We start from the raw sequence: 21,446 nt of genomic DNA, 5'->3' as shown, positions 1-21,446 counted from the left end.
GACACTCAGACAGTGGGCTTACAACTCTTCTTTTCACGGCAACTTTGATATGTGACTTCTTTTTTATTTCCGGCACTGTGCGATTTTGTGGATGTGAGCTTTCATGTTTCTCCAACCCGCTATGCCACTCGATCAACTTCCTTTTGTTGATTATACCACGGTTTATTTGAACAAATCGTATGTTTTTGCTTTGCCTCCACTTGGTATTCGCTGAAATTCTTATGTTTCCCCCCGTGCTTTTCCCATTGTCTTTTCACAGAAGGCTGCGCTTAAGGGCAATTTATATTGATTTGCATATTCAAATAGGCGTAATTCTGGGAGGATTTGGGGCGTTACATAATGCGCGTGCACGAGCGTTAGTTTTCACGCTGATCGGGATTTATGTATCGGAAGAACGTGGAAGTTGGAGTACACACAGATTCCTGCATCTGGATTTTTCTGTGCGTAAGCACATTTCGGCTTTTGTGCTTACGCCATGTTATAGTGCGAGTTCTACGCACGGCGTTATACATGAGGCCCCAGGAGCTTTTCCTCCAGTTTCTGTAAGTAAATTTGTTTAAACCAAACCTCATTCTATGTATCTTGATTCAGTTTTTAAGTATTCATTCTTTTCTTTCGGATTTACCATTCATTCTTTTACTTTAGTCCCACACTTCCTTAACTGTTGCATCTTTTATTTAGTGACGAACAGTGTATCCTCCAATATTCGTTTTTTCTAATTTCCAGATTCCCCATGACTTTGTAATTAGCTGTTTATATTGTATTAAACTATTGTATGTAAAAGCTTTCTTTAGTCTTCTGAAAGCCCAACAGCATCTCTTTTATGAATTATCTTATCGCAGACCACCATTGAATCATTGCTGATCTCATGTTTAATTTTATTTTTTAGGATACATACTCTATAACAGCTGTCTTATTTAACAGATCAGTTAACTGCTCACTAAACTGCCAAATGCTCAACTAACTCATGACAAGTACATTTAAATTTATAGCAGTTAGCTTTATTAAAACTAAACGTTGGCACACTATCCATACTGCAGGTTTAACACATTTGTCAGTTTGAATTCGTACCAGGAAATGATCGCTCATCATAATCAATCTCCCAGTCACACAGAGCAGCTCACCTACCAAACAGCGATACAGATTTCATTGGATAGAATATCACATTTGCACTGGACTTCAGTTCCCAGCCTGCCTTCATAAGTCTGCAGGTGGTCCTTTAACATTCATGGTCAGGTGGCCTCTCCTCTTGGAGACCCTCACAGAAAATAACAGAAACAAGAGAGAATAGCAAGACACACATAAATCCCGAGGGCAGCCCGATGGCAAAGTGGTAACACTGCTGCTTGGCATTAAAGAGGGCAGATTCTGTGTCGATGGTCCTCCATGCGTGGAGTTTACATGTTCTTCTGGTGTCTGCATGGATTTCTTCCTCGTACTCCAGTTTCCTCCCACAGTCCAAAGACATGCAGGTTAAGTAGACTGGTGATACTAAAGTTGGAATGAATTGACTTTAAATCACCTTTATAACATTGGTGCCTATGTGTTTTGAAATTCATATTCAGCTTTATTATTATATTGATGGGCTTCACCCCTTCAATTCCCTTTTATTTCATGAATTTAGATCTGCATGTTCTAATAGGCCATTGATAAAGACTTAAATGTTAAATATACTGAGAGTCCACCAACCACCAAGTGTTGAGGAACAACGACTGGCTATAATTTGTCTAAACTGAAACAGCATCACCTCAAGTTCGTTGATCAAATGGCACAGAGGTGAAAACGGACAAGCCACAATGACAAGTTAAGAACACAAAGACTATGGGATGGCATGAACTGCACACTACAGGTCTGGTAGGACATCAATGACTGCACAGCAGGGTGTTTGGTGCTCATTGTCAGGTAAGAAAGCAATTAAAAAATCCATGCATCCATTATCCAACCTACTATATCCTAACTTCAGGGTCACGGGGGACTGCTGGAGCCAATCCCAGCCAACACAGGACTCAAGGCAGCAAACACACACACCAGGGACAATTTAGGATTGCCAATGCACCTAACCTGCATGTCTTTGGACTGTGGGAGGAAACCAGAGCACCCTGCGGAAACCCACACAGACACGGGGAGAACATGCAGACTCCACGCGGGGATGACCCGGGAAGCAAACCAAGGTGTCCTAACTGCGAGGCTGCAGCACTACCCACTGCACCACCATGCCACCCCACAATTAAAAAATGATTTTCAATATTCGTGGTTATCCGCACTAAGACTCTGGGCCTGTTTGAAGCAGGAGCAGCACACTGAATATCCCATCAAGTGAAAGGAGCAAACTGACTTCCATCCTGGTTTTCAAGTTTAATGCAGTCCTCCATAGCGGAAGGTGAAAATCAAGAAGCAGCGTAATGTTTTGTGAATGATACATTCCTGCCATTGACCTACTTTCTTTCTTTTTTTCTTTCTTTATCAAATTTGAGTGTTTATTGCTCAGCTAAAACGCTACTGGATTTATTGTGCCTGTTCCTTGGCTTCCAGAGAACACTCTCAGGGCCAATTGGTTCAGCCCAAAACAGACCATTTCATGCGCTGCAAAATTTTTATAGATTGGTAACTACAACTGAGCATTGCTTCAGAAGATACAACTGAGGATTGTTGAAAAAATGTAATAATAAGTTAGATTATTTACACTGGCATCAGGGATTATTTGCTGACTTTATGATGGGTTGAAAATTTTTCATCATCATCATCAAAGAGTTTTCAATTCCACTTTTTTGGGTGTTCTGACTACTTAAGCTGTCATCTACTAGTGACGATGCTAGCAGGTCTGTTTTCTTCCACTTGTCATTGTCAATATCAGGATTCAGTAAAGGAGCAAACGTCACAGAAACGAAAAATAAAAATTTAAAAGTGTTGTTAAAGCACAAATATTTCATATAAATGTACATCTCACACTACATCCGTTTTCTGAAAGTAGAGTAAGAGATGAAGAAGAGAAAAAGACCAGCTAATTAAAAAACTGGAGGTAAAATAACTCATTGATTGTGAAACTGTTCGAAAGAAAACTCTGAAACTACTGATATGAATACTTCAAAAGCATCAAATCCTAAACCTCACAGGCAAGTGAAACTAGCTACTGAAGGAGGATTTTAAAAATGTTTTTCTGCCTAGCAGACTTTGGAGTGTTGTTGTTTTCAGGATAATATTTTTGATAATCCGCAAATCTGAGTCAAAAATGAAGCAAAAGTAAAATAAAAATCAAAACAAAATCGGTTTGATAAAATGAACAGTCTCGAGTGCTGACAGAGGGATGTAGAGGAGACTTCAATTGAAAGCCGTCATCTGTAGCTAAGAGATGGGACGGAATTAAAATAAACAGCAAATTAGATTCCCTATAGAGTGACTGTGGTATAAGTCTCGTTTATTTCGTTTATTCTCGTTTAATAGAAAAGAATTAATACGATTAATGAGACCTTCTTTTAAACTGACGAGCTCGTGCGCGTCTCGGCGCTTCAATTAGCGGCTTCTCCTGCTGGCAGGACTCACGTGCTCAGGGGGCGGAGTCTCCGTCTGTTCATAAAAAGGGCGAAGCCAGTCGGGGTAACAGCAGTCAGCTCCTCTCCATCTGGGCTGGTAGTTTGAGTATCGCTTAGCGTCTCTACGATGAGTTCTTGTGTTGCTGATTGTAAGACTGTGCTGTCTTTCTGGGCTCCCGTGGAGGCTGATCCTAGATGCTATGGGGAGGTTATTCTTCTACGGTAAACTTTATTTTTTGTTAAATTTAGTGTGTGTTAATTGTTTGGCGTTTATATTTTAAATATGTTTAAAGTTTTAATCTTTTGCTGAGGTTTTTTGTTTTAACATTAAATAGCAGAAATTTTTTTTTTTGAGAATTTGGGTGATCTAATGATAAAGTGAAGCTTACTTCTGATTACATGTTTGGAGTTTTATTTTTACTGCCTTGTTAAACCCCTTGTTTTCTTGATTTAGTGTGCGGGCTCAATTGTTCAGCATTTTGGGCAAATCTTAATGACATGTAACCCATGGCTAAAGGATTATATAAAACATGGCTTTAAGCTGTTTTGCTTACTGCTCTGTTCAAGGCACAGTGAAGATGCTAGAGTGACTCTTGAAATTGATGCCATTGTAAAACCTTTGCTGGTTTAGAAAAGCATAATCTGAATGAAGGAACTAACTTCCTGATTGTTGCTATTTAATAGTTTAGTGTGTGAAGAGTTTTGTGCATCTTAATCTTTAAGTATAAAGAACCCTTCCCCAGAATAAAATTACTTTTTCTCAAGTAGTGGCTACAGGAAGAACTATACAACCTAGTAAAGGTTTTAATATGAGCTGTTTTGGAGTGCAAGATGGCCGTGATATAGCAGGGCAATGAATTGTATTGAAATTGGCACAGTTAATGGCATTAACTTCCCCTCCCTGTATCTTCAGCTTGTTTGAGACCCATCCAGATGTTCAGAAGCTGTTCCCCAAGTTCGTTGGCCTTTCCAAAGAGCAGCTGCAGAACAATCCTGCTGTCCAGGCCCATGGGGAAATTGTGGTTTGCAAGCTGACAGAAATCCTAAAAGCAAATGGGGAACACAAGGAAATCTTGAAGGCTTTAGCAGAAAGCCATGCCAAGCAGCACAAGATCCCTCTGGTTAACTTTCAGGTACTTCTCTCCCTCAATTTAAAGGCTTGATGTGATTGATGCCCTTGCTTAGATGAATGTTATAAGAATGCTGGTATTTCTGACTGGGGTGTAATGTGGTGGTCTAACCTCCTTTCGGTAAAGGAGACTTTAGAATTCAATTTCTGTAACCTCTATGATGCATATGCCAATGTAGATATCTCTTTTTAAATTCAATGTTGTCCCCTGAGAGTCAACCGCTTTGAGATCTCTACTTTATACTAATGTGCAGAACGGTATATAGCCTTGATGTAAAGACCATCCATGTGTAAAGGGCAGTGATCAGAGTTTACCTGGCAGCTCCACTTTCTTGCTTTTAATTTCTGTAGCTGTGAAGGTTTCAGTAGACCATGTACTCCACATTCCTGTTATGCACTCTTTATTCTATGTAAGGGAAATCATTCCTACAAATACCTAAATTAAACCCTTTAAATAAATCAAATGTTTAACTGCTCTAACTCTCTAGATGTTTCCACTCCTTTGCAAAATGAGTTCTATTTCTGTATTTTTCACAAATCTGTACTCTAATACTGTTTCATTAGAAGCCACCAAAGTTTATTTCTTCCATTATCCTTGTAAGAACTTGTTGGAACGGAGTACACTTGGTTTTGGACTAAGCAGTTACTCCATTCAGGAAGGAACCCCTGTTCAGACTTGCTGGATAGTGCTGGCCATTTGTATTAGTTATGCCAGTCTTGATACCATGAAGGTACAACATGTAGATGTTTGGCTGCTGGCAGTTCTTGGCCTCATTGGCTCAAACTACTGAGTAGGGCTGGAAATAATAATGTGTAATTCTGATCTTCCTTTACAGATCATCAGTGAAGTCATTGTCATGGTGGCAGCAGAGAAGCTTGACCGCTTTGGTCCTGATGCTAAAACAGCCCTGAAGAATGTGCTGAAGACAATTCAGATTGACTTGGGAGCTTGTTATGAAGAGCTTGGATTTAAAGAATAGTTTCAATTGTGGTTTGTGTCAACTTTCTCAATCTGATGCTTTTGAGCTCTGGTTTGAATAAAACTTCAAAAGTGACTGACTGGCTGCTTGGTCCTTTCAATTTAAATTTTCTGTCATTCTCCAGGGTGTTTAGAAAATATCAGTTTCTGCTTTGTCTGGGCAGCTTGTACCATACAGCATAGATATTGTGGTCATGACTACAATGGCGTAGAAACAATTGGACTTGACGCCAATGTGTGGTGGACTGGTTAGTGTCCTGGCAGTCTGGGATCTGTTCTCTCTCTGAGGAAGGGTTGCACGTCAATAGGCGTTTAAATGGTAGGCTTTCCCTGCCCCTGTGTGTGTTTGAATATACATATTATGGACAATTGTTTAAAATACACACTTTGACAACAGTAAATGCTTAATTTTAGAAATTGGGGGGATCTGTTTCTGTGACATTTACCGTTCAATACATTCCTCATGTAATGCTGGTCACTAGTCGGTACAATTCCCTGTTTCTGCAGTCATTCTACTTGGAGTTTCCAGATAACTGATGTACACAATTTTTGTACTGTAACAGTAAGGTTTCCCTCACTTGGTTGCTTCAGACTGCAACACAATTGGATTGAACCTTTTGGACACACTGTACTCTGGCTATGTGTCAAAGATGCAGACAAACTTGCTGCCCTGTGATTACTGTACTGAAAAGTGAAATTTCAAATGCAAGCAGACAGAAAATGTTGACCCCAATTATAATTGGGCAGTAAGTCTACAGAGAAAGTAAATGATAGTAGTTAATAAAAAAAAAAAAAAATAAAAGCAAAACTAATCCTATTAAACAAATTACTGTAATTGTTAGAATAAACAAAATGACAGGAAACACAAACTAAATTTGAAAATATTTTATAAAATCATACTTTTACCAGCAGTTAATACAGAAATAGAACTAACATCTGATGCTGAAAGCTGGCAAATGTCACACCTCCAGATATATATATTTTTTTTTTTTAAATCCATGGTTTTATGGGAACGGACAGCAAGAAATTTGTGACTGGTGAAAAATGGTTGAGACCTTAATTTTTAAATCATTAAGTGCCACCCTAATGTGGGGTCTTTTGAGGACCTTTTCTGGTTTGGTTGGGAACTTCAGCACAGTGCAGTTCTGCACGAAAACCAATTGTCCTTCCTGAACTAAATGATTTTGGTGGTCACCCTTCATCACAAGGGTCTGATCAAACCCTACTTTTGATATTCAGCCTAATGACAAAGGAAATGGCATGGTGGGGTTTTGGAAGAGCAGGATGGCCTTGGAGTCGACAGGCCTGAATGTTTATGATCACAAACCTCTTCCACTTTGGATTTATTTTTGTACTCCATTGAGTGTTCCTCTGCCAAACTCCAAGGTGACTGGATGGCCTGTTTAGTCTGAAAATGTAATTAAAGAAATTGCCACTCCATCTCTTACCACTCAAATACAATTCATTTAACTTTGATATGTAACCATTCTTTTATTCTGCTAGTTAATGTTCCTTTTAAGTGTATGTGTCATAATACATGTGAGCTTAAAATTGTGTTTACTTTTGTACTTTAACTGAACATACACATTGATTCTGATGTGTTAAGCCAGGTCACTGGTGTGTTTTGATGCTTTTTTTTTTATTACAATCAATACATCGCAATCAAGTTTTTACAAAAAAAAGAATTATGCTAAGAACAGATCGATCCCCACCCTTGAGAGAGAGAGCAAGCCAAACGGTGTAAAATTTAAGGCTTTAAAAATACCTAAATCAACAAATTCTCTGTGCTTTATAAAATTATTTTAAAATATTACTGATTAGATCCTGCCATGTTTTGAAAAAAGTCTGCACAGATCTTCTAACTATTTGATTTTTTCCAATTTTAAATAATATAACACATCAGTTTCCCACTGACTTAAAAGAGGAGAGTTTGGGTTCTTCCAGTTTATCAGAATAAGTCTGCGTGCCAACAGTGTAGTGAATGCAATCACAATTTGTTTGTCTTTCTCCACTTTAAGCCCCTCTGGAAGAACCCCAAACACAGCTGTTAATGGGTTATGAGGGATTGTGAGTCCAAGGCTGTCTGAGAGGTAATTAAAATTTTTGTCCAGAATAATGTTAATTTGGTGCAGGCCCAGAACATGTGACCTAGTGAGGCTGGGGCTTGGTTGCAACGTTCGCAGGTTGGATCATGCCCTGGAAACATTTTGGAGAGTTTTAGTCGAGACAGATGTGCTCGATATATAATTTTGAGTTGTATAATTGTATGCTTTGCGCATATGGAGCTTGAGTGAATTCTCTGCATTGCTACTTTCCACTCCTTTTCTGATATATTAATTGAGAGGTCATTTTCCCAGTGTCCTCTTGGATCTTTGAAAGGAAGGGATTGTAAAAGGATTTTATATATTGTAGAGATGGAGTCTAACTCCTTGAAATTGAGCAATAATTTTTCCAGCGTGGATGAGGGTGCAAGATGAGGAAAATCTGGAAGGTTCTGTTTAACAAAGTTCCTGATTTGAAGATAGTGAAAGAAATTTGTAGCTGGAATGTTAAATTTGGAATGTAATTGTTCATAGGATGCAAAGACGTTGTCTATATAAAGATCTCTAAGCAAGTTAATTCCAAATTTTTTCCAGATATTAAAACTGCATATGTTTGTGAGGGTTGAAAGAGGTGGTTCTTTTGCAGGGTGCCACAGAAAGAAGCTTCTCCGTCTTAAAATGCTTTCTACATTGGTTCCAGATTCTAAGTGAGTGGAGCACAATTGGGTTATTAGTGTATTGCCGATAACGTGTGTTTATTGGAGCACAAGCAAGGAATACAAAGAAGTACTGCAGGATTTTACTTCTATTGCGGTCCATGCCTGTGTATGTTCTTCTATTTGTGTCCAGGTTCTTATCGACTGTATATTTGCCCAGTAATAAAACTGGAAGTTAGGTAGAGCCATGCCGCCTTTTGTCTTTGTAGGGTCGCTCTTTTGATGCGTGGATGTTTAGAATTCCAAATAAATGAGGTTATTGTTGAATCTAATTGCTTAAAGAACGATTTATTAATGTATATTGGTATGTTTTGAAATAAAAAAAGGAGCTTAGGAAGAATATTCATCTTAACAGTGTTAATTCTTCCAGCTAGTGTGAGATGAAGGGTTGACCATCTATGCAAGTCTTGTTTAATTTTTTCCATGCAGACGACGAAATTTTGTTGATAAAGAGCTTTATGTTTACTTGTGATGTTTACCCGAGGTATTTAAACTGTTCTGCAATGATAAAAGGAAGGGTGTCTAATCTAATATTATATGCTTGAGAATTCACGGAAAGAGTACACTTTTATTCAGATTAATTCTGAGACCAGAGAGCTTTTGAAATTCTGTGAGTGCTGCTAAGACTGCAGGCACAGAATTTTCTGGGTCCGATATATACAGTACCATGTCATCTGCATATAATGAGATTTTCTGTTCCAGTCCTTCTCTGCTAATCCCCTTTATCTGATCAGTATTTCGACAATGTATTGCCAGTGGTTCAATGGCAATTGCAAACAGCAGTGGTGACAAAGGGCATCCTTGTCTTGTGCCACGTTCTAGTTTAAAGTAGTCTGAGCAAATGTTATTGATGCAAACTGAAGCTTCTGGGTTAGTATACAGTAATTTAATCCATGCACAAATGTTCGGGCCAAACCCAAACTTCTCCAAAATAGTAAAAGGTATTTCCATTCAATCATGTCGAATGCTTTTCTGCATCCAATGATAATAATATTTCTGGGGTGTTTGATTTAGTTGGTGAGTATATTACATTAAACAGGCGTCAAGATTTGAAGATAAGTGTCGGCCCCTAATAAATCCAGTTTGGTCTTGTGATATTACTGAGGGAGCACTTTCTCCATCCTTCTAGCTATGATTTTAGAGAGTATTTTAACGTCGTTATTCAGAAGTGAAATTGGTCTGTATGATGCACATTGTAATAAGTCCTTATTTTGTTTTGGAAAGACAGTGATTAGTGCTTGGCGAAAGGTTTGTGGAAGAGATTGGTTATCTCTGGCTTCTGTAAATGTTGCTAATAGGAGGGAGCTAGCTGAGCGGAGAATTTCTTGTAAAACTCTGCAGGGTAGCCGTCAGGGCCTGCTGCTTTTCCACCTTGGAGTGACTTTATAGCATCCAGTAATTCTGATAATGACAGAGGTTTATCGAGTTCCTCCACACTAAAGCGCGTCAATTTGTGGTATCTGTAATTTATCCAGAAATGCATTAGATTGTATATTGTCTTCTTTAAACTCAGTAGTATATAGGGATTTATAGTAGTCTCTAAAAGTGTACATTATATTTTTGTGTTCGATGATTTTATCTCCGTTCGTGTTAGTAATTACGAGATTGCGCTATACATCTTGCTTGTGAATTTGTTGCTAAAAGCTTATTAGCTTTCTCTCCATGTTCATAATAATGATGTCTGGATTTGTAAATTAGTTGTTCGGTTTCTTTAGTTGTCAAGAGGTTTAATTCTGAATGTAGAGCCTGCCTCCTCTTATGTAGAGTCTCGCTTGGTAGTCTGGCATGTTCTTCATCTATTTTAGTAATTTCGCTTTTTATCTCTGCTACTTTCTTCGCTCGGATTTATTTCTGTGGGAAAGATATGAGATAATCTGTCCTCTTAAGAAGGCCTTAAGAGTTTCCCAGAGTATTCCTGCAGAGATCTCAGGGGATGTATTTGTCTCTAGAAAGAATTCAATTTGTTTGGATATAAATTCAGTACAATTCTCGTCAGCTAATAGAAGCGGATTGAGACGCATCTGGGGTGAGTGTATGGGGCTTAGTAATTTCAGCTCCAAGATCATCGGAGCATGGTCTGAAATAACAATAGCATCGTATTTACAAGATTTAATCTTAGGCAAGAAGTTATTATCTATAAAGAAGTAATCAATCCTTGAGTAGCAATGATGTACTGGTGAGTAGAAAGAATATGTTCTTGAATTTGGGTTTAAAACCTCCAGGGATCTGATAAGTTGTGATCAGTTATAAACTTTGTAATTATCTTTGCGGTGTTAGTTGCCGTTCCCCCTGTGGAGGAAGTCTTATCTAAAAGTGGATTTAGAACACAATTAAAGTCCCCAGCCATTATAAGTTTATGAGTGTTCAGATTGGGAATGGATGCAAATAAATTTTGTATAAATTCCTTATCATCAACATTAGGTGCATAAACATTTATCAAAATCATTTTACAGTTAGATAAGTCTCCCATGACCATCACATATCTCCCTTCAGGATCCAATACTACATCTGATGCTACAAATGGTACTGTTCTATGTATGAGAATTCCCACCCCTCTAGTTTTCTTTGTAAAACTAGAATGGAACATTTGGCCAGTCCAGTCTTTTGCAGCCGGAACTGATCCTTACTTAGTAAGTGGGTTTCCTGTAAAAATACTATTTTAGCATTTAGACCTGTTAGGTGAGAAAGTACTTTCTTTCTCTTTAATTCGTGATTCAGGCCTTTAACATTCCAGCTTACGAAGTTAACTGTCCCATCATGGAGACACTGATTCTGAGTTTTTGGTGTCATATTATAGTCTTAACTGGAAGTGAAATAGTTTAGGTCTTAATTTCCTATTCCCCCAAGAGTTGTTGCCATGCAGCTTATTATTACGTTGATAGTTATAATTATAAAGATTGAGATGATAGATTAGATATAGATCAAGCCTGCTCTCTTTCTCTTCCCCTTAACCCCCACCCTCCCTTTTGCCTCCCCAGGTGAGGCTAAAACCCACTTCATGCAGTCCCAGTCCTCTGACATACCCAGAGACAGAGCACGTCCAAAGCACATCAAGCCCCCATGCAGTGGCTTTAAGGTTAAAAGATAGAGATATCTGTTACCAATATAGTCTTTAAAAGAGGAAAAAGAAAAAAAGAAAAAATTTTGCACTAATATATATATATATATATATATATATATATATATATATATATATATATATATATATATATATATATATATATATATAATCTTCATCAATTTTAGTGCATTAAGATGATATCCCCAGATAATAAACCCAGGTGATGGTGTTAAAGATGTGTCCAAAATAAGCATAACAAGTCTTAATGCAGTAATAGCCATAACAGTGAACCAAGGGTATGATATTGAACAGTCTCATTTAGGGTACACATGAAATAATTAGAAAAGAAAAAAGAGGAGGAAAACGTAATTAAGCACAATAAAACATAAACATTTAGCGCCCTAGTAATACTAAGTAATGATAAGTAAAGTAAGTAATAATAATAATAATAAGAATATGAGAATATATGCTGATAAAAACCCGTATTTTAAAACAAATAGATCAGACAGTAGATTATTAATCCTAGCTTTATCATTTACTGCCATTACTCACAATTATGTATCAGAATAGTCCCGGAATCAGCTTTCTTAATTCATTGCTGCATTTTATTCAGATATCTTTGGACACATTCAGGTATTTCCAATTGTGTAAAGTTGGTGCTCAGCAAGTATGAGTTCTGAGTTTGTGTAAAATGTAGCAAAAGAGGTGAAGAAATGAAAAGGGGACCTTTGTCTGGGTTTGTTTCATGTATCTTCTGTTGTGGCTTCTTTTTCTGCCATATTGTTCTTGTCTGTGTCAGTGACTCTGTAGAAATGGACTGCATGCTGATGCTAAAGCTGCGAGACGCAGTGACACCAGCCTTCTCTTGACTTTGTTAGCTCATTCTCATAACTCTAATTTGCAATATTTGTGACTTGTTCAAAGTATTTCAAATCATTTGATTAACTTGTTTTAAATGTCCATGTAGTCCTCATTGCTTTGGAATTTCTTTATCTACCTGAGCTTTTTCTGACGCTGTGCTTTATAGTGAATTCTCACTCAAGTTTGTGTAGAGCTTTGTACTGCAAATCATATGAACATGCCAGGCTTGCGAGATACACATTGAAAAAATGTTTTGATTATTCCACGTTACTTTTTCTATATATAATGCCTTTTGTAATGTTTTTCTTTGATTTACACTTCTGCTCCACATTTTAAAAATTACAAATCAAACAATTCAGGTGTGATTAGAGTGCACATTGCAGACTTAATTTAAGGAGATTTGCAGACATTTCAGTCACACCACATAGAAATGACAAAACTTTTTCTACGAGGTTCTACCATTTCAGGGCTCCATGATGTTTGGGCCTCAGCAATGGCAGATCTATTAAATCCTTCATATTTAGGATTGTGTTGTATTTCCCTCACAACCAATGCCTGTTCAGGACTGTGATTCATAGACATCACCATGGGCCTCATGTATAAATTGCTGCATACGCCTGTTTCCTACTACACTTTGCGATGTATAAAAACTAAACTTGGAGTAAAACCACAGATATTTTGACGGTAGACCCCTACCTTGCTTATGCACGTTTCTGGTCAGTTTTGCAAACCGGCGGCACCCAGCGTCAAAGCAGTGCTACAGCCATCGTACGAAGCTTTACCTGATCATCACACAGGGTCACTTTTTGTAATACTGTCTGAATCAGAAAAAACAGATGGTGGGCTGCAACACGCCTTTTCAGGTCGATTTTGATGTTTGACTGCTTATTTTTTATTTCATGAACTGTGCGACTTCCTGAACTTGACCTTTTGAGTGTCTCTGCCACCCTGTATCAGTCAGTAACTTCCTTTTCTTGTGTATACCACTGCTTAAGCCTTCAAGATATTTTTTTCCTTGCCTCCACTTCACAGTCCATTAATTCGTGATTTTGCCTTAGTCTTTAAAAAACAAACTGAATAGAAGGTGATTATTTATATTGATTTTTATTTTAAAATATGTGAAATTCTGGGAGGTGTCGGGGTGGGGCTGTAGGCGAGTGCGTTAAACTTCAAGTCCATTGAGATTTTTAAAGAGAAAGTTTGTGGAACTTGGGGGTAAGTACATTTTTATGCGTCTGTATTTTTTTGTGTCATAAGTATATATGTATGACTCAGTTGGGACTTCGCAGGATCCCCTCAAGGTTTTTGGATATCATGGCCGGCCTATACGCTGATACTGTGAGTGCTGTGCAGAGTGGAGACTGAACCTCTGCATTTTTTTCATTTGATTCCAGGGTTTATCAGGTATGTTTCTTTCCTCCTACTCTGTTCAATGCTTGCTTGGACTGGGTATTAGGCAAGGTCATGGGGTACAGCGGTTGAGGGGTACCTGTGGATGAAGAAAGACTCACTGACTTGACTTTGCCAACTATGGTGTGATCTTTGTGGAGTCAATGGAGGCTCTGCTAGAAGCTCTCGAGAGACTGAGCGAGTAGTCTGGACTACTTTAGTACTGTATCTCCACAGGGAATCCTTGGGTACTGCTGGTATGACTTTGTGTCGATTAAGCAGTTGCTCATGGAAACACAAATGAGGCAAATTATCTGCATTGTGAGGCATTGTGGCACTATGGCCAAGTGACACAATTCCCACAGGGTCATCCAGTTTGCAAGATACTCATTTTTGAGAACCTGGGTGGCAGGACCAGGTCAAGGGAACACCCACATATCACTTGGCACCCCTAGATAGAGGATCATTTCTGGTGGGTGGGATTAGACCATGTGTATCCCTGGGGTGCATGCTAACCAGGATCTCGAGCTGTTTCGTTGTATGGTGGGTGCAATACCACTCTGTACCAGTGCATGCTCCCCACCCTGACTTGACCTGACCAGACACTTCTTATTTCTGTTTTATTCCATACACTGGTTCTGAGGATCTTAACGGGAGATGCACTACCAAGTCTCTTATGCAGCCATCTTCAGCTCCGGCTTATTTCAGGGGGTTTGTCCCCTACATTTTTCTCTTCAGCATATGGAAGGCCTGCTCAATTGGACTGAAATCGCATCTCTGGCTTAGCCATTCAAGAATTTTCCATTTTCTAGCTTTAGAAAACTCCTCTGTTGTCTTAGCAGTATGCCTGGATCATTGTCTTGTTCTGGAATGAAGCACCGTTCAGTGAGTTTTGAGGCATTTACTGGAACTGGAGTAGATCAAAACTTTCCATACAACTCAGAACTAATTGTGCCATCAGCAGTTCCATCATCAATGAAGAGAAGTGTGCCAGGACCTGTGGCAGCCATACATGCCAAAGCCATAACACCCAAAGCACCATGTTTCACAGATGAGGTGGTCTGCTTTGGATCTTCAGCATTTCTGTTTCATCTCCACACTTTGCTCTCCCCGTCACAGAATCATTTTTGTCTCACTTGCCCACAAGACCTTTTCCCAGAATTCTGCAGGCCTATTTCAAGTCCTTATTCATAAGTTGTAATCTGTCCATCCTGTTTTTCTGGCTAACCAGTGATTCGCATCTTGTAGTGTGGCCTCTGTGTTTCTGTTCATGAAGTCTTCTGCTGATAGTTGTCTCTGACACACATATCTGCTTCCTGAAGACTGTGTCTGATCTGTCGGACAGGCATTTGGGGCGTTTTCTTTGCTATCGTAAGGATTCTCCTGTCCTCACCAGTGGAGGTCCTCCTTGTACTACTCAGCTCCAATTCCTTTTCAAATCGTTTTATAGAGTTTAAAAAAATCTGGAGCTGTCACAGAGCAGCACTAATCATTGTGCCACCATGTTGCTCCAGATTGAAATTACCCTTAACAACACTTACAGAATTTCAAAAGATCTCTAATCTCAGAATTAATCTGAATAAAAGTATAGTCTTTCCAGTGAATTCTCAAGCATATAATATTAGATTAGATACCCTACCTTTTATCAGTGCAGAACAGTTTAAATAAATAGGGGTTAACATCACAAGTAAACACAAAGCTCTTTATCAACAAAATTTCGCCGTCTGCATTAAAAAATTAAGCAAGACTTGCATAGATGATCAACCCTTCATTTCACTCTAGCTAGAAGAATTAATGTTGTTAAGATGAATACTCTTCCTAAGATTCTTTTTTTCATTTCAAAACATTCCAATATACGTCATTAAATTATTTTTTAAGCAATTAGATTCAATAATAACCACATTTATTTGGAACTCAAAACATCCACGTATCCAAAGAGCGAGCCTACAAAGACCATCTCTGCAATATATAAAATTATTTTATACTCCCTCCCTTTCAAACATCCAACAGGACACTGGGAAAAAGACCTCTTAATTAATATATCAGAATTGGAGTGGAAAATAGCAATGCAGATAATTCACTCGAGCTCCATATGCACAAAGCATACAATTATTTATTTCAAAATTATATATCAAGCACATTTGTCTCGCCTAAAACTCTCCAAAATGTTTCCAGGGCAAGATCCAACCTGCGAACGCTGCACTCAAGTCCCAGCCTCACTAGGTCACATATTCTGGTCCTGCACCAAATTAACATCATTCTGGACTAAAATCTTTAATTACCTTACAGACAGCCTTGGTGTCACAATCCCTCCTAACCCATTAACAGCTGTGTTTGGTCTTCTTCCAGATGAGCTTAAAGTGGAGAAGGACAAACAAACTGTGATTGCATTCACTACACTTTTGGCACGCAGACTTATTTTGCTAAACTGAAAGAATCTTAACTCTCCTCTTTTAAGTCAGTGGGAAACCAATGTTTTATACTATTTGAAATTGAAAAAATTAAATACTCAGTTAGAGGATCTGTACAGAATTTTTTCAAAACCTGGCAGGATCTAATCAATAATATTTTAGAATAAGCTCTTAAAGCACCGAGGAAGCAATTATCTCCACATTTCTTTTTCTTCTCCATTCATCTCTATTGGCCTTTTAAACTAATCAATTTAGATACGTTTACAAGCCTTAACTTTTACTGCGTTGGCCATGCTTTCTCTCTCGGGGTGGGGGTCGACTTGTTTTTCAATCTCAATCCTAGCTTTTGTAAAAATTGATCGATTTGTATGGAATGATTACAATGAAATTATTATAAAAAAAGAAATTGAAGTTAGTATAATAATTTTTGTAGAGAGATAAGCCCAAAGTACTTATCCAATGATCTGCTGCACTTTTGATTTAATTTGTCCTCTACTTTTAATCAGACTCCAGCGTTAATTATTCAAGCTCTTATTTCTCAATTTCTATGTTTTGCCATCAATCCTGAACTTACAAAACTGGGTTCTTTGTGTAATTTAAAAGGTGGAAATGCATGTTATACAGACAGTGGCAGTTTTGACATTAATTTTCTTCTCAAACATACACATTAATTTACTTAACTAATAATTCCTGCTGTTCATTTTTGTGTGAATGGCTTGCGAAACATCGAACTTCTCATCTTTCACTATTGTGATTGATTTCACAATTAGCCAAGGTGGTGTGAGGCCTTCAAAACAGCAAGGGCTGCAGGCCAGAATCCCACCAGCCTTGGCAGTGGAGGTGCATAATAAACCAGTCTATCTTCCACTTGAGTGACTCGCTGCTGTCTACACCAGCACAAAATATGCTTTACTCTTAAAGTTCTAAAACAGTTTCTGTAAAGTCCCAAAGCACATGCAAAATGTCCCAGAAGGAAAAGGGTCGCTGTTAACCCCTGTCCATAAATTAGTATTTATTGAATGAAAAAAAAAAAGCTTCAAAAGAGGGAAAAATGCAATTCTAGTAAAGAAAGTCAAAGACACATTCTGTAAGAAAATCCAAGTTCCAGAGTAGAAAAGGTTAAATCACCATCCAAAAGAAAATACTTTAAAAAACAGAGAAACCAAAGCATATTTGTAATGAACCGCACTGGACTTCTTTGTCTTTTCCTGTTGAACAGGCTGAAACCTCACTTTCTTTGATGTATTTTTGTAACCTGCTGAACTGCAATAGACAAGCAGCCCTCCATAGACATGGCTACCTCATTTCTTTGTGCTGTTCCTATATTTGTCTGGTGCCAATTCAGTTAAAAGACCTCACAACATCATAAATTCTCTTAATGGAAATCTGTTCTCTACTGCCTTTTTTCTAATTTTACTAATTTTGATGAAAGGCTGTCTTCTTTTTAATTGACTGTACCTTTTTGTTTCATAGTTCATTCCTATACTTATTACAAGACATTTTAAAGTGCTTCTTTTATCCAACATTATACAGGATGAGCCATTTATATGGATACACCTTAATAAAATGGGAATGGTTGGTGATATTAACTTCCTGTTTGTGGCCCATTAGTATATGTGAGGGGGGAAACTTTTCCAGATGGGTGGTGAACATGGTGGCCATTTGGAAGTCGGCCATTTTGGATGCAACTTTTTTTTTCCAATAAGAAGAGGGTCATGTGACACATCAAACTTTTTAGGAATTTCACAAGAAAAACAATGGTGTGCTTGGTTTTAACGTAACTTTATTCTTTCATGAGTTATTTACAAGTTTCTCTTTCTTTACAACCATTGACATGTCGCAGAGGTTAACACGTGAGGAGCGGATAGAAATTGTGTTGATGTCTGGTGAACGCAGTAACCGGGTCATTGCAGCAGATTTCAATGCAAGACACCCTACGAGACCACCCATCTCCCATTCTACAGTTAGCAAACTGCTTGCTAAGTTTCGTGAAACTGGTTCAGTGTTGGATTTGCCAAAATGTGGACGCATGAAAAATGTCACTAATGAAGAAACATCAGTGGCTGTCCTAGCTTCATTCAGCAAGAGCCCACAGCGTAGCATTCGCCGCATGTCACTGGAGAGTGGCATTAGTCGAACATCCCTTCGGTGGATATTAGCTACTCACAAATGGCACCCTTACAAACTACAGCTACTGCAGCATCTCAATGAGGATGACCCAGATCGGCGCACTGAATTTGCAGAATGGGCAAAACAAAAATTGGAACAGGACCCTCAGTTTACGCAGAAGATTTTGTTCAGTGATGAGGCAAACATTTATGTGAAAGGTGAAGTTAACAAACAAAACCACCACTATTGGTCTGACACTAACCCACATTGGATTGATCCCTCCAAGACTGTTGGAACAAAAAAATTGATGGTATGGTGTGGTATATGGGGTACAAAGATAGTGGGGCCATTTTTCATCAATAGAAACCTCAAGGCCACTGGATATGCGAAATTGCTACATGATGATGTGTTTCCCTCTTTATGCACTGAAGCTGGCACGTTCCCTGAGTTTTTCCAGCAAGATGGTGCACTACCACATTATGGGTGTCAGGTCCGAGCATTCCTAGATGAACAGTTTCCTGGAAAGTGGATTGGTCGTCGTGGGCCAGTTGAATGGCCCCCAAGGTTTCCCAATCTGACCCCCATAGACTTTTATCTTTGGGGTCATCTGAAGGCAATTGTCTATGCTGTGAAGATACGAGATGTGCAGCACCTGAAACTACGGATACTGGAAGCCTGTGCTAGCATTTCTCCTGCGGTGTTGCTATCAGTGTGTGAAAAGTGGGAGAAGAGGGTTGCATTGACAATCCAACACAATGGGCAGCACATTGAACACATTTTATAAGTGGTCAGAAACTTGTAAATAACTCATGAAAGAATAAAGTTACGTTAAAACCAAGCACACCATTGTTTTTCTTGTGAAATTCCCAATAAGTTTGATGTGTCAAATGACCCTCTTACTATTGAAAAAACAAAAGTTGGATCCAAAATGGCCGAATTCCAAATGGCCACCATGTTCACCACCCATCTTGAAAAGTTTCCCTCCTCACATATACTAATGTGCCACAAACAGGAAGTTAATATCACCAACCATTCCCATTTTATTAAGGTGTATCCATATAAATGGCCCACCCTGTATAACATTCCTTCTCTATATGCTTTCCAACATAACATAAATACTGAATTAATCTTCAATGACCTAATCAAAGTCTATTAATGATCACATTGTATCTCCATGACTGACTCGCTACTTCATTATATCCTTGATTGTTGGTTTTAGTTGATATAAGTGTCTTACTTTACTGATGTTTAGACATAAAATGTGCCCCTCATTTCATGTTAATTTTTAATCACTTTCTAAATTTCATCTTTTCCAAAGAAAATTCTAAACTTACTTATTCTTTATTCAACGGCTGTCATTAAATATCCAGTATACCTTTATGTCTGGAATTCCGTATTAGTTTCACTAATACTTTACTCGTGTATACTCCTTTTCATTTGTGTTTTATTTCAAAGTCAGTCGTTGATTATTAAACAATTTCCTAGCCACTGATTCACGTAAGGACAACAAAGAATTTATTAAAATAGCAACCTTCTGATACTTTATTTCACTTTCCCACTCAAGGGCCAAAGAAATTTCCAGAATTTTGACTGGAAAAACAAAAACTAATCTAATATCTCTCTGATAGCAAATACCTTCACAAACGTTATGAAATAAAATGCTGAAGCTACCAGATTTTTAAACTACCCATCTAGATATTTGATGATAATTAGGAGAATATTGATCTTTCCCTGGTTTCTCTATCACTCTTATTAATTTTATCCTTCTCCTTGGTAACTAATCCTTAATTCAAATCACTTTAAACTAATTTAATATTAAATGAATTTTCTTCATTAAATTTTGAAAATAAATGTTATAAAAATGATCCAGTCCAGGAAAAGAGTATTTTTCTTTAGCATTTGTTGACTTTAATTAAACTAAAGACGAGTTACTGTATCATTAACAGAACTATAAATGGCTGACCAATCCTCTGCTATACAACGACCTTTCATAGACTGTTGATTTCTAAACTCTTTAAACTGCTTGTGCTTATTTTCATCTCCAGGAGCTTTTCTATCAGTTTCTGCAAGTAAATTTGTTTAAACCAAACCTCATTCTATGTATCTGGTGTGGGGTCCAGCCCGGACACAGACAGGCAGACATGTTGGTTCACCACACACGTGTTTATTTACAATACTATATGTTACAAATAAGTGCTCTACCCAGTGCCGCAGCACCAATCACCCCTTACAGTCCTGGCCGCACTACAATGCCTTGCACAGTCCTCAGACCGCCTCCACTCCTCTCCTCCGAGCTCCGTCCTCTTCCACCCGACTCTTGCTGTCGACTGGAGGGAGGCGGCCCCTTTTATGTACGCCCGGATGGGCTCCAGGTGCTTTCTGAGGAGCTTCCTTCGACACCCCCCGTGTGGCGGAAGCACCAACTGTGTAGCCAGAAGTCCTCCGGGTGTTCCGGGTCCCCCAGCACTTCCGCCACACCAGGTTTCTTCAGGAACTGGGACGCCCGCCTGGCGGTGATCCACGGGCCCCTACAGGGCTAGGCTTCCAAGCCCTCTACCCGTGGCCCCCAATACAACCAGGGCGGTCGCCCCCTCATGGTCTGGAGGAGGCACAAGCCCTCCTCCAGTCCTCCTGGACATCCCGGCTGGGGTCCAACCCCAGCCTCCTGTGACACTGGATTCAGTTTTTAAGTATTCATTCTTTTCTTTTGAATTTACCATTCATTCTTTTAATTTTGTCCCACACTTCCTTAACTGTTGCGTCTTTATTTACTGATGAACAGTATATACTCCAATATTCATTTTTACTAATTTACACATTCTCCATGACTTTGTTATTAGCTGTTTATATTGTATTAAACAATCGTATATAAAAGCTTTCTTTAGTCTTCTGAAAGTCAAACAGCATCTCTTTCATGAATTATCTTATCGCAGACCACCATGGAACCATTTCTGACTTCATGTTTAATTTTATTTTTTAGGATACATACTGTACTCTTTAACAGCTGTCTTATTTAACAGATCAATTAATGTCTCACTAAACTGCCAATTGCTCAACTAACTCATCACAAGTACATTTAAATTTATAGCAGTTAGCTTCATTAAAATTAATCTTTGGCACACTATCCATACTGCAGGTTTAACACATTTGTCAGTTTGAATTCGTACCAGTATACGATCGCTCATCATAATCAATCTCCCAGTCACACAGAGCAGCTCA

The 21,446-nt window shown here is 38.5% G+C and overlaps 2 protein-coding genes across 2 annotated transcripts in view; one reads left to right on the top strand and one right to left on the bottom strand.

Annotated features, from left to right (window-relative positions):
* The window catches only part of LOC120537058 (myoglobin-like), a 70,907-nt gene that overhangs the window by 42,535 nt on the left and 6,926 nt on the right, over positions 1-21,446 (bottom strand). The gene's annotated exons all lie outside the window — the stretch shown is intronic.
* LOC120537057 (myoglobin-like) lies at positions 3,587-5,716 on the top strand. The gene is made up of 3 exons (XM_039765670.1): positions 3,587-3,752; positions 4,444-4,663; positions 5,496-5,716. The coding sequence occupies exons 1-3, from the start codon at positions 3,658-3,660 to the stop codon at positions 5,637-5,639; spliced, it is 459 nt and encodes a 152-aa protein (XP_039621604.1). The 5' UTR covers positions 3,587-3,657; the 3' UTR covers positions 5,640-5,716.

The sequence above is a fragment of the Polypterus senegalus genome, chromosome 10, assembly GCF_016835505.1.
Source record: "Polypterus senegalus isolate Bchr_013 chromosome 10, ASM1683550v1, whole genome shotgun sequence".
NCBI classification, from domain to species: Eukaryota; Metazoa; Chordata; class Cladistia; order Polypteriformes; family Polypteridae; genus Polypterus; species Polypterus senegalus.
This window is presented reverse-complemented; position numbering and strand designations above follow the sequence as displayed.

What these genes read in the sequence shown, in the direction of transcription:
- LOC120537057 (XM_039765670.1), top strand. Translation starts at nt 3,658, where the DNA reads ATGAGTTCTTGTGTTGCTGATTGTAAGACTGTGCTGTCTTTCTGGGCT. An exon ending in GGGGAGGTTATTCTTCTACG is followed by an intron (nt 3,753 to 4,443) that starts GTAAACTTTATT and finishes CTGTATCTTCAG; the next exon opens with CTTGTTTGAGACCCATCCAG. An exon ending in TCCCTCTGGTTAACTTTCAG is followed by an intron (nt 4,664 to 5,495) that starts GTACTTCTCTCC and finishes CTTCCTTTACAG; the next exon opens with ATCATCAGTGAAGTCATTGT.